This window comes from Otolemur garnettii, unplaced genomic scaffold (genome assembly GCF_000181295.1).
Source record: "Otolemur garnettii isolate 467f Iridium unplaced genomic scaffold, OtoGar3 scaffold00029, whole genome shotgun sequence".
Classification (NCBI taxonomy): domain Eukaryota; kingdom Metazoa; phylum Chordata; class Mammalia; order Primates; family Galagidae; genus Otolemur; species Otolemur garnettii.
Window position 1 is genome coordinate 10,277,369 of NW_003852424.1, and position 13,431 is coordinate 10,290,799.

General features: G+C 40.0%; 1 protein-coding gene across 1 annotated transcript in view; it reads left to right on the forward strand.

The window, feature by feature from the left end:
- The window catches only part of AGBL1 (ATP/GTP binding protein like 1), a 581,937-nt gene that overhangs the window by 76,077 nt on the left and 492,429 nt on the right, over window positions 1-13,431 (forward strand). The window contains exons 11-14 of the mRNA XM_023512636.1: window positions 860-943; window positions 1,912-1,998; window positions 4,298-4,446; window positions 5,701-5,788. Coding sequence (XP_023368404.1) covers window positions 860-943; window positions 1,912-1,998; window positions 4,298-4,446; window positions 5,701-5,788 — 408 coding nt within the window. The remainder of the gene's footprint in view (window positions 1-859; window positions 944-1,911; window positions 1,999-4,297; window positions 4,447-5,700; window positions 5,789-13,431) is intronic.

Sequence of the window (13,431 nt, forward strand, 5' to 3'; positions counted from 1 at the left end):
CAAGCCAATGGAGCAGTGTGTAGACCAGAAGTTCCAGTAACTTACTTTCCATATAATCAATCAATTGTTCTCTTGGTGGTAGATCCCCAGAACTGCTTCCATTTGAGCTCCTGGCTGTTATCTCTGACTCTATCCTTATACATTTTCTGCCATGCTCAAGTTTTTGAGAAACACACAACAGGGGTCGGTCTAGGACCATTTTACTCTGCATAGAATGTCTTCTCTCTGAGTTTCAGCCTCACGTCTACCTCCCCCTCCACCTTCTTCCACCCCACCCCAATGAATTGGATATTCAAGAAGGTAATTTGAAAGACCTCCTAAACTTTCTTCTTTCTTCTTACTTAAATATCTCAGATATTGGTGTTTCACAGACAAAAGATAGACCTTGGCTTTCTGGAACAGACAGAGCCTTAAGAATATACATGACACGAGATTTACAAAGGCTTATTGGAGCCTTTCAAATCTTGAGAATGCTAACAGTTAATAGTCTTAAAGTCCCCCAGAACTGTCTCAGTGTAAAGGACCCTCTTATTCACATAACTGGAAAGGTTCCAAAGTTTTTTAGTCCAACTGAGCTTGATAAAACTTGTCTTCAAGCCAAGAATCCTCTAGCTGAAATCTTACATCACTGCTTCCTACACTTCTACTTCCCAGTGAAGTTTTATTTCTTGATAAAGAAGAAAGCAAAGGAGGACAGTGCTGTTTTTCACCCTTTGAGCTCAAGGTTGGGCTGTTATTGAACTTCTCTCAGTTTTTATACTTTTGGGATGATCCCCAAGGCCTTTCTCAGGTGACCATAAGATGAATGGGGTAGGGAGTGAAGGCTGACCCTTAAAATATTCTCAATTTTTCTTTTCAGGATTAAGATATTAGAGGATGTCCGGAGGCTTATCCAGCCAAGTGATGTTATAAATAAAGTTGTCTTCAGTTTAGATGAGCCTTGGTAGGTGGTCTTGTGCATTCTTGGAATGGGGTGCATGGAGAATTCTGTTAATGGAAAGAGAATAGGAATGTTTCAAGTTAGCAATCTGTTCCCATGCCCAAAAACAGCATGATGAAAATTCAGGTGAAAGATCTGTAAGAGAAAGCTTCTCTTTAAGAAATGAAAAAATGGTCATTGTTATTAATTGTTAAAGAAATGCAAATCAAAACCACCCTAAGACATCATCTAATCCCAGCAAGAATGACCCACATCACAAAATCTCAAAACTGCACATGTTGGCGTGGATGTGGAGAGAAGGGAACACTTTTACACTGTTGGTGGGGTGGGACTGAAAACTAATACAATCTTTTTGGAAGGAAGTGTGGAGAACCCTCAGAACTCATATTAGACCTCCTATTTGATCCTGCAATCCCATTATTGGACATGTACCCAGAAGAAAAAAAGTCCTTCTACCATAAGGACACTTGCACTAGACTGTTTAGCATAGCTCAATTTATAATTGTCAAAATGTGGAAACAGCCTAGCCTAAATGCCCACCAACTCAGGAATGGATTAACAAGCTATGGTATATGTATACCATGGAATACTATTCAGCCATTTAAAAAGATGGAGACTTTACATCTTTTGTTTTAACCTGGATGGAAGGGAAACACATTATCCTTAGTACAGCATCACAAGAATGGAGAGGCAAGAATCCTACATACGCAATTCTGATATGAGGACATTTAATGACCTAGTACATGGTGGGGGTGGGAGAAAGGGAGAGCAGAGAGAGAGGGAAGGAAGGAAGGGAGGTCATGGTGTGCAACATACCTTTTGCGGGTGGGACACAATTATCATAGGGACTTTACCTAACAAATGCAATCAATTTAAAAAAAAATAAAAATAAACAAAAAGGAAAGAAATGTCAAACAGTGTTCAAGAACAGCAATAATGTGTATGTTCATGAATCCTCTATTTCATTACAGGCCTTTGCAAGATACAGCTTCTAATTGCTTGAGGTTCTTCTCCAAATTTGAGTCAGGAAATCTTCGCAAAGCCATTCAAGTGCGAGAGTAAGTAAGGAAAGCCACGGGGCTATATCTCCTGGCAGCTCATGAGAGCAGGTTGTGACCATCTCTTTTCCATTCTCTGTTCAATCACTTCCCATTGGCTGGGAATCAACCATAGTAGGAGTATTTGTACCATTAAACTTGGCAAACACTACAGAGGAAGGTTTTTTCCCTCTCAGTGAGTCAGGTATTAAACACTTACCAGCATTCTTCTAGGAGACTCACTAGCTATCACAGCAGAATGAACTGTTCATTACAGGTGACCTGCTATGAATATGCCTTATGTTCCAAAAAGTAAGTCTGTATTTGGATGCAAGAGTACTTTGACCAGGATGTTTATACTTCAACTGATGTCAAATCTAGTTCTGTTGATGTGGAAAGGTACATGGGGCTATTTTTCCTGCACCTCTGCATGTCTGTTGCTCCCACATCTGGGTACTTGGGTGGCAAAAGTCATGGGCTCCCTAAGGACAGATGGGCATCTGTCATTCAAGGGAATGGTCCCCCTTGCAGAACCTACAAGTGAGCAGTTAATAGAAAAGGATTTCATAAGCAGGGAAAACCTAGAGCTGTACAAACTGAAAGAAAGGAAACAATAAAACTACAAATGACTTTTAACTCCTTTTTCAGTGGCAGAAAAGACTGGTGTTCTAACTACATTATAATTCTTTCTACTATGGCAGTACAGTACCATAGTACAGCTGTATTTCCCATATACCAAAATGCCAGATATCGAATCCATTTCCTACTGGTAGACTTGTGAAATACCAGTCCAGGGTAGTAATGGTATAATGGCTACAGAGGTTGGAATCAGACTGTCAGGGTAACTTCCCCTCTGTCTAACCAGGAGATTGAGAAAGTTTCTGAATTAACCCCATGCCTTTATTTCTTCACTCACAAAATGATCAGGAGGATTCAATGAGAGTTAAACAATACTTGTAAAGCTCTCAGAAGAGCACCAGTACCTGACAAGCACTAAATCATCATAAGTTCGTTCTTATGCATATTCACCGTGAGTAGAGCTCAGCACTCACTATAGTGCAAACCTGTTTTATACCTACTGAGAAGACATTTTCAAAGTTTTTCTTTTAGAGGGGAGCTGTAGGGCCATCCTTTTTTTTTTTATTTAGTACAATAAATATTTTAAGGAAGCCCAACATATAAAATACAGACAAGTTGAGCTACTTGGTCTGAAGAAGAGAAAGACAATTATGCCAAGATTTCTTTTAAGCTTTTCTTTCTTTCTGTGTCAGCTCAGCTTCTACTGCTTTCTCTAGATCTGCTTTCATTATTCCTTCTTTCCAGACATCATGTTTGAAGGATCCAAGAGAGAAGACCAGACTGAGAGTCTCCTAGTGAGGCAGTAATCACTCTAGGATGTGATTTGTCTTTGTCCAGAGTGTAGAACCCTAAACTAATCAGTTGTAGTCAGGGTTACAGAGTTAAGTGACAGTAACAAACCTACTTATAAGTAAGAAATGGTTATGATCACCTTTTTTGAGAGAGCGCTGTGGGACTAGCAGACAACTGAAGGTCACAGATTTTCAGAATGTTCTTATGAGTGCCACTTGGTGGGTTATGCATTGTACATTGTATAGTATGCTCGGTGGTTAGAGTGCAGGACTTAGAGTGACAGTACAATTGCTGTACTCTATCAGATAATTACTCTCATCTGTCTTATAGCAAGCTCTATCCTTTCTTAAATTTCACTACACATTACCATTTATGAGGGGCTCCAAGTGGGAGGGCATGAATGTGCATTTTACAGCATGTATGATAAGTTATATTTCAATGAAAATGAAACAACCCTGCACTGATAACCTAATTCACAATTTTTGGTTTGCTGAGAGATTTCCATTGATTTTTCTATTTAGTGTTTACAAATAGTACTCTAAGCTTAAATGTGATTTCCATTTCCAAATGAAGAAACTGAGGCTTAATAGTAATGTCTAGGATCAAATAGTAAGGGCAGAATCAAACCAGATGTGATTAAATTTCCTCTGAGATATAGCATACTTGTATTTTTCTATCTGGATAAAAAGGTCTATTATAGTTTAATAAAGATATGTGCTGCAGTTGTGTAACTGACTCTTTCAACACTAAGAAACTCTCTATTCCCATGAATTTCCAAAGCCAGTATCCAACATTGAGAGATGAGGATGACGATTATAATTTACCAGGCAGCTGACACTCTGTGTCTCAGATCCATAAACTAGAACCCCAAGATATGCAGATTCTCAGTGTTGGACGTTATCTTAAAGACTTGCCGGATGACTCTCCACTGTTGCTTGTGACTCTGCAGGTGTGAGTATGACTTGTTGCTCAACGCTGATGTGAACAGCACTCAGCACCAGCAGTGGTTCTACTTTGAGGTGAGCGGGATGCGTGCAGCCGTCCCTTACCGCTTCAACATCATCAACTGTGAGAAGCCCAACAGCCAGTTTAATTACGGTATGCGCTTTGAGGGAACAGGGGCTTTCTGGATTATCCTAGAAATGATATCACTTTTTGACTGATTATTGCCAGAGCCCTGCATGGGTGCCTAGAGGGTCTGAAGTTGGGCTCGTACACTTGGGTTGCCAGGTGTGGCAAGGCAGTGGGCCACCAGTGGCATCCTGTTACCATGGCGGGAAAGGTGGTGAGCCCTCCCAGGGACTCCCCCCAACCCATGCTATGGAATTCAATTAGCACATGTATCACACTACTTCCTGCTTCCTCTGCTCCACCTTGAACTTTTTGAGGTTGGTGAGCTCTTACATTTATTCCTTCTCTCCATCTCCTAAATCCCACAGGAGCAAATGTTCTGACATGCTTGTTATAGGATGGGAAAAGCAGAATCCAACTGGACCCACACAGATTCACACCCTCAGAAAACACTAGACAAAGTTTAAATTCTCTTGAATACCTGTGGCCATTTCAGAAGACACAGTTACGTGACAAAGACTGACTAGCAGTCAGTCTAAACAAATAACCCATATTTATTGAGAATGTTTCTAGGAATGGAAAATTCTAGGAATAGAAAATTTGGTATACCTCTTGCTAGATTATATACTAATTTACAGGGTGGATTCGCATAAGGAATAAATATTCCCAGGTGTCTGTGCCTAAGCGCAGGATACTGCCTTTACTTTGTAGTGACTAAACAGGTTCATGTTGGTGGATAAGGAAGAAATACAAACCCTGACTTGACTCTATTCACTTTGCACAGCTGCTATAACAAATTATCACGAGCCTGGTGTTCAGTTCACTGGGCTAAGGTTAGGGTATTGGCTGGAGCGTCTAGGGCAGAACACATTTCCTTTCTTTTTCCAGCATCTAATGTCATATTAGACATTCCCTACATTCTTTGGTAGATGGTCCCTTTCTCCATCTTCAAAGCATACAACGTGCTTTGACCCGCGCTGAACATCTTCAAATCTCTCTCTGCTTCATTTGCCTTGTGTTTCTTCTACAGTCAAACTTCCCTTTGCCCCTCTCTTAAAAGGACATTTGGAGTTGCATTTAGGACTTTCTAAGATAATATCCTTGTTTTAAGACCCTTAACTTAATCATATTTGCAAAGTCTCTTTGGCCACATATGGTTATGATTCATAGTCTCCAGGGATTTAGACCTGGCTATCTTTGGGGGCCATTAGTTGGCCCACCACAGCTCTCTTTCTGTTTTCTGTGCCCTTCATGATTAATTCCTGCTTCTATTTTGTGTAGGGATGCAGCCAACCCTGTATTCCGTGAAGGAGGCTCTTCTTGGCAGACCCACCTGGATACGGACAGGCCACGAAGTCTGTTACTATAAGTAAGTTAGAGTGATGATAGCTTCCTTTTTCTGCCCTGTCACTCCCTTTCAATTTCTTGCTTGTCCATATTGATTTGATAAACCTCAGAAATCTGAAGTTTTCTGCTATACTTGTCCCTCTGTCCTACTGGCCAATTCTTCACCCTTCAGAGGTATGAACGTGTTCACTGGCACCCACACTAGGCCCTCCAAATAAATATATTTTGATTTGCTGAAAGATGGTTTATCTTTATTCACACATTAAATCTTTTGGACTTTGTTGTTAGATGCTAGAAGTTGCAAACTCAGTCTGGGATTAGTACATCAAGTATTAGTTCTTTGTCTGTCGCCACTGGACCCAGTGAACAAAAAGTCTACAATATTCTGTCTGATTCCGATTCCCATCCACCCAGACTTCAGTTACCCAACACTCAGGAGAGTGAATATGTGACAAATATAGCTAAGTACATTTTCTCCTCAGGAGGATGATTTATTTCTTTTTGGAAAAAGATAAGAGGGAGCGGTTTTAAAATTCATCTTCAATCCTTGATCAGTAGCCACTTTGGTCAATTTCTTCTGCAAAGTTGTAATGAATAAAATTTAAATTATCTATATATTGCGATGAAAGAAATGGATTCCAGACCTAGCAATTACTTAAGTGTACATTTTCTTTAGATGAAAAATAAAATTTAAATTCGTAAGAAAAAAATAGGTAGGAATTTCTCAGAGTTGTAGAATATATGTATATAATTATTAGTTCATTTCTAGTTTCCTATAAAAACTGATAGGCTAGTACAAATTCTTGCTGTATTTGTTTATAAAGTAAGTCTGATTTCTTTCTGAGATTACAACAGACTTTTAAAAAACCTATTCCCAAACATTCTAGAGTTTAGGATAGTTATCACGATTAAAGAGAAAGAGGGTGTATACCATCTGTCTCTGGGCTTTTGAGACTATGAACATGGGTGTATTGATAGGTAGGAAAAACCGAGAATCTTATTGCTCTATCAAGTACAAAGGCCAAGAGAGATAATGAACATTTACAGAACACAGACCTGGGCTGACAGTCTGTAATAAAAGAGCTGGGAATCTTTACTCCTTGATGTATCAGGGTATGTGAACAGTATTTCCTGATAATCTTCAGAACAGTGATTTTCAGCCTGGTATGCCACAGCGCGCAGTGTGCTGTGAGAGGATCTTAAGTGTGCCACAAAAATTTTTAAAGATCATTAGTTAAATTATTTTCAAAAGCAGTTCAAAGCACAGCAAGCACATTCTTTTTTTTCTCTCTCTTTTTTATGATCATCACAAATTAAGTATGCTGTGGAAGTTTAACTATAGGTTCAAGTGTGCCGTGAGATAAAAAAGTTTGAAAAACGCTGCTTTAGAAGGATAGCAACATATTACAACTTTGTTAGTATTCTGTTCACCTAAATGGCAATCCCTTTCCGGTCCACCTCTCTCAAGCCTCTTAGGACCTTCGTCATGGCTCGAAGAGATTTAGATTATGAATCACCTCAAGGTAGCTTTCACAACTGCAGAAAAAAAAAAATGAAAACCTAAATTTGGATTTTAGTGTGTCAAAAATAACTTTTAGTTTCTTCTGGAAATAGCTACCCTCAATAAAGGGCAAAGTTTAAGCATAGAGCCAGCGTGGATTCGGAACTTAGTGAGAGATTGGACAAACATAATTATTTTGTGTCCTCTTCCAATGGGATACATATAACGCTCCCCAGAGGATGCTCCTCTTGGAATTGGGGAATCAAGAGAAGGCTCCTGCAGCTAAGTGTCCGCCAGAGGAGAAGGAAGAAGCAGCCACACTTCCAGACTTCCGAAGCACAGCCTTGGCCTAAGGAAAGCCAATGTTAATAGCTTGAGATTCATTAACAAGACAATTGTTATATGATTAAAGAGCAACTGAGGGGTGAGATGAAAACCATGACTGTATAATGTAATTCATTTTTCATATTCCAGCCATGAATGCAACAGAGATGAATGGATAAGATTGCTACATTGTAATGTAGTTTGTTTTATAATTATTCACCACATTATGTTAACATATTTCCAATAATGTGATCTAACAACAGGATAGATATGTGTAATCTCTATTCACCCACAAATCAGAACACCTCTCCCTATTGTAAAATGCTTTGGATAAAGACACAGTATCTTTCCCCTTGTTTACTCATCCCAGGCTTGGAGTTGCTCTGCTTTTTAAGATTTCTTTGCTTTATCCCTGCCTTTGTTCCCTCTAGTGTATTAATTTGGGAGAACTTTATCTTCCTATTTCTTTGTCTCCAGTATGTCAGTAGAAAAATCAGAAGTTCTTTTTCTATTATTCTGCTCAATTCCCAGATTTGGTGCCATCTTTTAAGGGGATGCTAAGTGTGCTCATTGTGGGGAGAACTGGGAGCCATGGTACCTGAATATATATGTAGAGAGAGGGGTGAAAGGAAAAAGATATTCAGAAGGAATGGGATTTGCATATCACAGTGAAGGAGGTGGGCTGACTGATCATCACGAGATGGAAAGTAGTCCCCAAACTATTTTGATAGTGCAGCATTAGTAGTAAGATATATTTATGCATGTACTTACTAGATCAGTTCATAAGTTATTTTTAAAAAATTATACATGCATGGGGCAGTGCCTGTGGCTCAGCGTGTAGGGCGCCAGCCCCATATACCGAGGGTGGCAGGTTTAAACCTGGCCCTGGCCAAACTGCAACAAAAAATAGCTGGGCATTGTGGCAGGCACCTGTAGTCTCAGCTACTCAGGAAGCTGAGGCAAGAGAATCGCCAAAGCCCGGGAGTTGGAGTTAGCTGTGACGCCATCACACTCTACTGAGGGTGATAAAGTGAGACTCTGTCTAAAAAAAAAAAAAAAAATTACACATGCATGGTTATGCTAATATATTATATATATTAGATAGAATGAAGAATTTTAAATGGTATAAAAAAGATGAAACAAATAGCAGTTTTAAATATCTACCTAGTTATTACATCTTTATATTATTGTATAGCTTAGTTCTCACTATAACTTTATGATTTAATAAAAAAAACACAACAACCTAAAGGCATGTGTATAATTATAATTGACATTATATTATAAGAAAGTATATGTTTTCCCAGAGAATAAAAAGAAATTGCTTGAAAAGAAAAAGAAAGTTGTAAATAGTCTTTTATGTAATTTTGAGAAATTTTGGTTAACTTTCTAGATCTAATCAGATTATTTTTACATAGTGAGAATTTTTATTTTACTTTATTAAATCATAACTGTGTACATTAAGGCAATCATGGGGTACAATGTGCTGGTTTTATATATAATTTGAAATATTTTCATTAAACTGGTTAACATAACCTTCATGGCATTTTCTTAGTTATTGTGTTAAGACATTTATATTCTACATTTAGTAAGTTCCACATGTACCCTTGTAAGATGCACCATAGGTGTGGTCCCATCAATCACCCTCCCTCTACCCATCCTCTCCTCTTCCCCTCCCCTCCATTTCCTCTTTCCCCATATTCTTGGGCTAGAATTGGGTTATAGCTTTCAATGAAAGCTATAAATTAGTTTCATAGTAGGGCTGCATAGTGAGAATTTTTGAGGAATATTTAGTATTAAAAGGAAGAGGTAGGGCATCCCTATTCAAATGATCAAATCATTTTTATCCTTTTGTTTGTAACTTATCATTAATTGATGGTTTGGAAGCTGCATGAAAACAATTGTTCTGTGAGGTTTAGTTTACTTAGATAACGTAACTAGTAAATCAACCAATGTAAGCTCTTGCAACTCAAACACCTTACCAGAAGCTAAAAGCAAAAGAAAGAGGAAGTGGGTTAACTATTCCCACTTCTCCCTCAGGAGACCTTCTATGCAGAAATTGATGCTTCTCTATCTGACACAGAAAAAGCGTAGATGTGAAATGTAACCTGTTTTTCCTTCTCCAGTCCTGGCACACAACAGAGGGCCAAATGGTTAAGATCACTGCACCGTAATCTAGACTGTTTTATAATCACTCATCACATTACATTGATGTGGACTGCACAGGGCAGCTGTGCCAATTCAATCGCATATCCAACATCAGACAGATGAATCTTCTTCTTACTACCTAGCTAATGCATTTCAAGAGAAATTCTCATCTTTTCTCCCTGTGGTCAGTTGATCATCCTGCCCCTGCCCCTGGATCACTCCTATGCCTTCCACCTCATCCTCCCTCTCCCCTCGGCCTGAAAGACCAGGAGGCAAGAAAATAAAAATGTCCCTTGAGAGGGAGGAACAGCAATGTTCAGATTCATTTTTCCACGCGTCTCATAAGAGAAAGCAAGGACCCTTTTAGTTTCTCCTTTGTGTAGCTCCCCGTGGTCTGCCTCTCCCTCTAATGTACACAGCCTCACACCTTTTGGAATTCTCTCTGAGCTCCCGTCTGCAGTAATTTTGGTGTTGAAGGGCAGAGGGAGGGAAGCTGCACGCTCAGAGTGGCCGTGTAATACACAACGGCTGATCTCTTCTGACATTTATCTCCGCTCGTGAGAGGAGATGGAACAGCTCACTCATGAAGATGAATGTCATACGAGAGCTCTGCCATCATGCATCCTTCCGAGGGATCTCAGGAGAGAGATTTGGTGTTATATAGAATATTAGAATTGCTGCAGACACGGGGAAGCCTGGCGACTTGGCTGCTCTGCCTTATTAAATCCTTTTAAGTGAAATGATGCACCCTTGTTAAACAGAGCCATCGTCATTATAAGATTATCTAATTCACTCTCGATCATGGCATTTGCTTATTTCATGCACCCACAGGAGGAAAAATGACTTCCCAGCATATTTTTAAGTACAAATGGAAATAGATTGAGTTCATAACTACGCATTTGTGTACTTTGCTCCTTGCTTCATTGAAGGTTTTATGATTATGAAAATAGAGATCCTTCTGAAGATAAATATTTCAGGGATGGAAAAGCAATGGGGAAGCTTTTTACCTGCAGAGTGGATAGATCTATGTAGCCTGGGTCATCTTGGATGCAAGATGAACAATCCAGGATCCAGCAAATTTTCAAGAGCACACTTGAGTTTTGCCAGGCTTCTGCTCCATCCAGAAGAGGAGACTGAGCAGAGAAACTTCTTTGAATTAAACTTCCACCACTCATTAATAGCTATGACCCGGGAAAGTGATCCTAACTTCTCTTAACTTCAGATTCCTTATCTGTAAAATGTGGATAATAATGGTGTCTATTTGACAGAACTGTTCTGAACGTTAAATGACATAAGATAAAATGCACAGAAAGTTTAGAACGGGGTTCAGTGCATTGTAGGTATTCAGTGAATGCTAGCAATTATTAATATTTCATAAAAATGACTGGGTGGGGTGGCTCACGCCTATAATCCTAGCACTCTGGGAGGCCGAGGCGGGTGGATTGCTTGAGCTCAGGAGTTTGAGACCATCCTGAGAAAGAGTGTGACCCCCATTTCTACTAAATAGGAAAAACAAGCCAGACATTGTGGTAGGTGCCTATAGTCCCAGATACTGGGGAGGCTGGGGGCAAAAGGATCTCTTGAGCTCAAGAATTTGAGATTGCTATGAGCTATGATGATGCCATGGCACTCTACCAGGGTGACAAAAAAATCATAATTGGTAAAAAAATCTTCTTAGTGGCATCAAAGACCATTCTTCATAAGCTATGAAGAATCTTAGTAGATGGATCACTTTTACTAGCTCTCCCCTGGGGTATTTTACACGCTTTCTGTTATTTCAGATTCTAAGTTCATAGGCATCCCTGATTTATGAACATCTGAACTTCAAATTCCCATTTCCTTACTTGGGACACAAGACCTCTTGTCCTTTTATCCATTCCTAAGATGCAGATAATATAATGAAAAATGTCTTAGCCTGGGGACTAGGCCCACACCTGGGGTTTAATCTTGTTTACTATTCTTGTGTGAAATTGCTCCAGACACTTAACATCTGTGCGTTTTAATTCCCCCAACTATAGAATATATGTGAAAAGTATTATTAGTACTTATCTTGAAAGGATACCATTGGGGTTAAAAATAAAATGTTAAAAATTCTAACTCTTACTTCTGGAGTCTGAGGTCCTGTTGTTCTACAGACTTTAACTGAATAGCTGCTATGTCCAGATGCTGTGACGAGTGTAAAGATACGTGAGTGAATATGCGTGATTCTTGCCAAGAAGTGTTGGCAGTGAGGATAAGGGGCCTGGGAAAGGGTGTATCAGGGAAGGCTTCCTGAGAGAAAGATTCACTTGCATTGAATCTTGAAGGATGGACAGAGATAACTAAGGAAGAAGGAAAAGGCTTTTCATACAATGGAAGAAGAACATGAGAACCATTTAAAATATGGAAGTTGAATGTTACTGCCTTGCAGACATCCCTCAATGTCATAATGAGGAAAGCAAAAATACCATTTTGAAGATATCTCACTCTATTATGGGCAACTTGAACTGTAGCAAGTCAAGGATTTCACTTTACAGATTTATCAAACATTTCACTTTGAAGAAGATGGTCTTAGGAAACTTTAAAGGCCTCTGAAGAGCAAGTTTTGCTGGAAGCAGAGTCGTGTCCTGGATGGCTCCTCTTACAATATGGCTGCCAGGAGACTCCGGTGGGGAACCCTGACACCTGCATGAGGTTCAGCCAGAGGTTAGAACCCAGACTAGGGTTGTAACCCAATCTCCTTTAGCTGAAATTCATTTTAAATAAAGCGACATTTGTTTTTTAAAATTCCAGCAGTCTTGCAAACATTCTGGAGAAGGTGGCTTGTCAGCATTTAGTATCGGTCAGGAGACGGTAAGATCACGGAACTACAGGGAGTAGCACATCAGGGGCGTGTGTGTGTCTGTGTGTGTTGGCGTGTGATGAGGCAGATTTCACAGAGTCAAAACTATCATTTGAATTCCTTACATTTCCCTTAAATTACTAAGAGCTGGACCTGTGGAAGCTCGGGAGCTAAGAATTGGCCCATTTTATCTCTCTCCCTTTCCCTGTAGCTGTTCTTTCCTTGAAGTCCAGGTTTGGTCTCAATGAAGGAGAGAGATCAATATGTGGATTTCACTTGCTCACTTTGTCTGTCTTGCTCTTTCCTGCGCCTGAGTGGGGTATGGCTGGGTTTGCACAGGGTGAATGCGCTTGTGCCGTGACGTCAGCATGCTTGGCCTGTTCATGCCTCCTGTTCCATTACTGGAACGGTAGTGTGGTGGGACTTATTTCTATCCTGCTGCTCAAGGTCATTGCTGAGGTCTGGCTTTTCGCACACACCTGCCTCCTGAGGGTCCATGTTATCAAGTGGGGCACAGAGTTAATCACTGCTGCAGAGACTGGCGTGCTGGGAGCTTGTCAAAAAGTCATGCAAAATATTCAAAAACTTTGACCTCTGGCATAAATGGGTTAATAATCCAGTAGCAAACCTAAAAAGAAGCAAGGCCCATGCAGTTGAGAACCCCACCCTGCCTTTGGTCCGGGGGGCATCTAGTGATTTCCGCTCGTATCTACATACGTGAATATGTGGTGTGCATGTGTGTGCATTCCCACGTGTCTGCCCACAGGTCAAGCTCTCGGCCACATTTGGGTTGGCTACCCCTGGCTCATTTCATTTCAATTGGCTCTTCCATCATAAGGAGGTGTAACGGACTAGCACCTGTTGTTCACCCAGG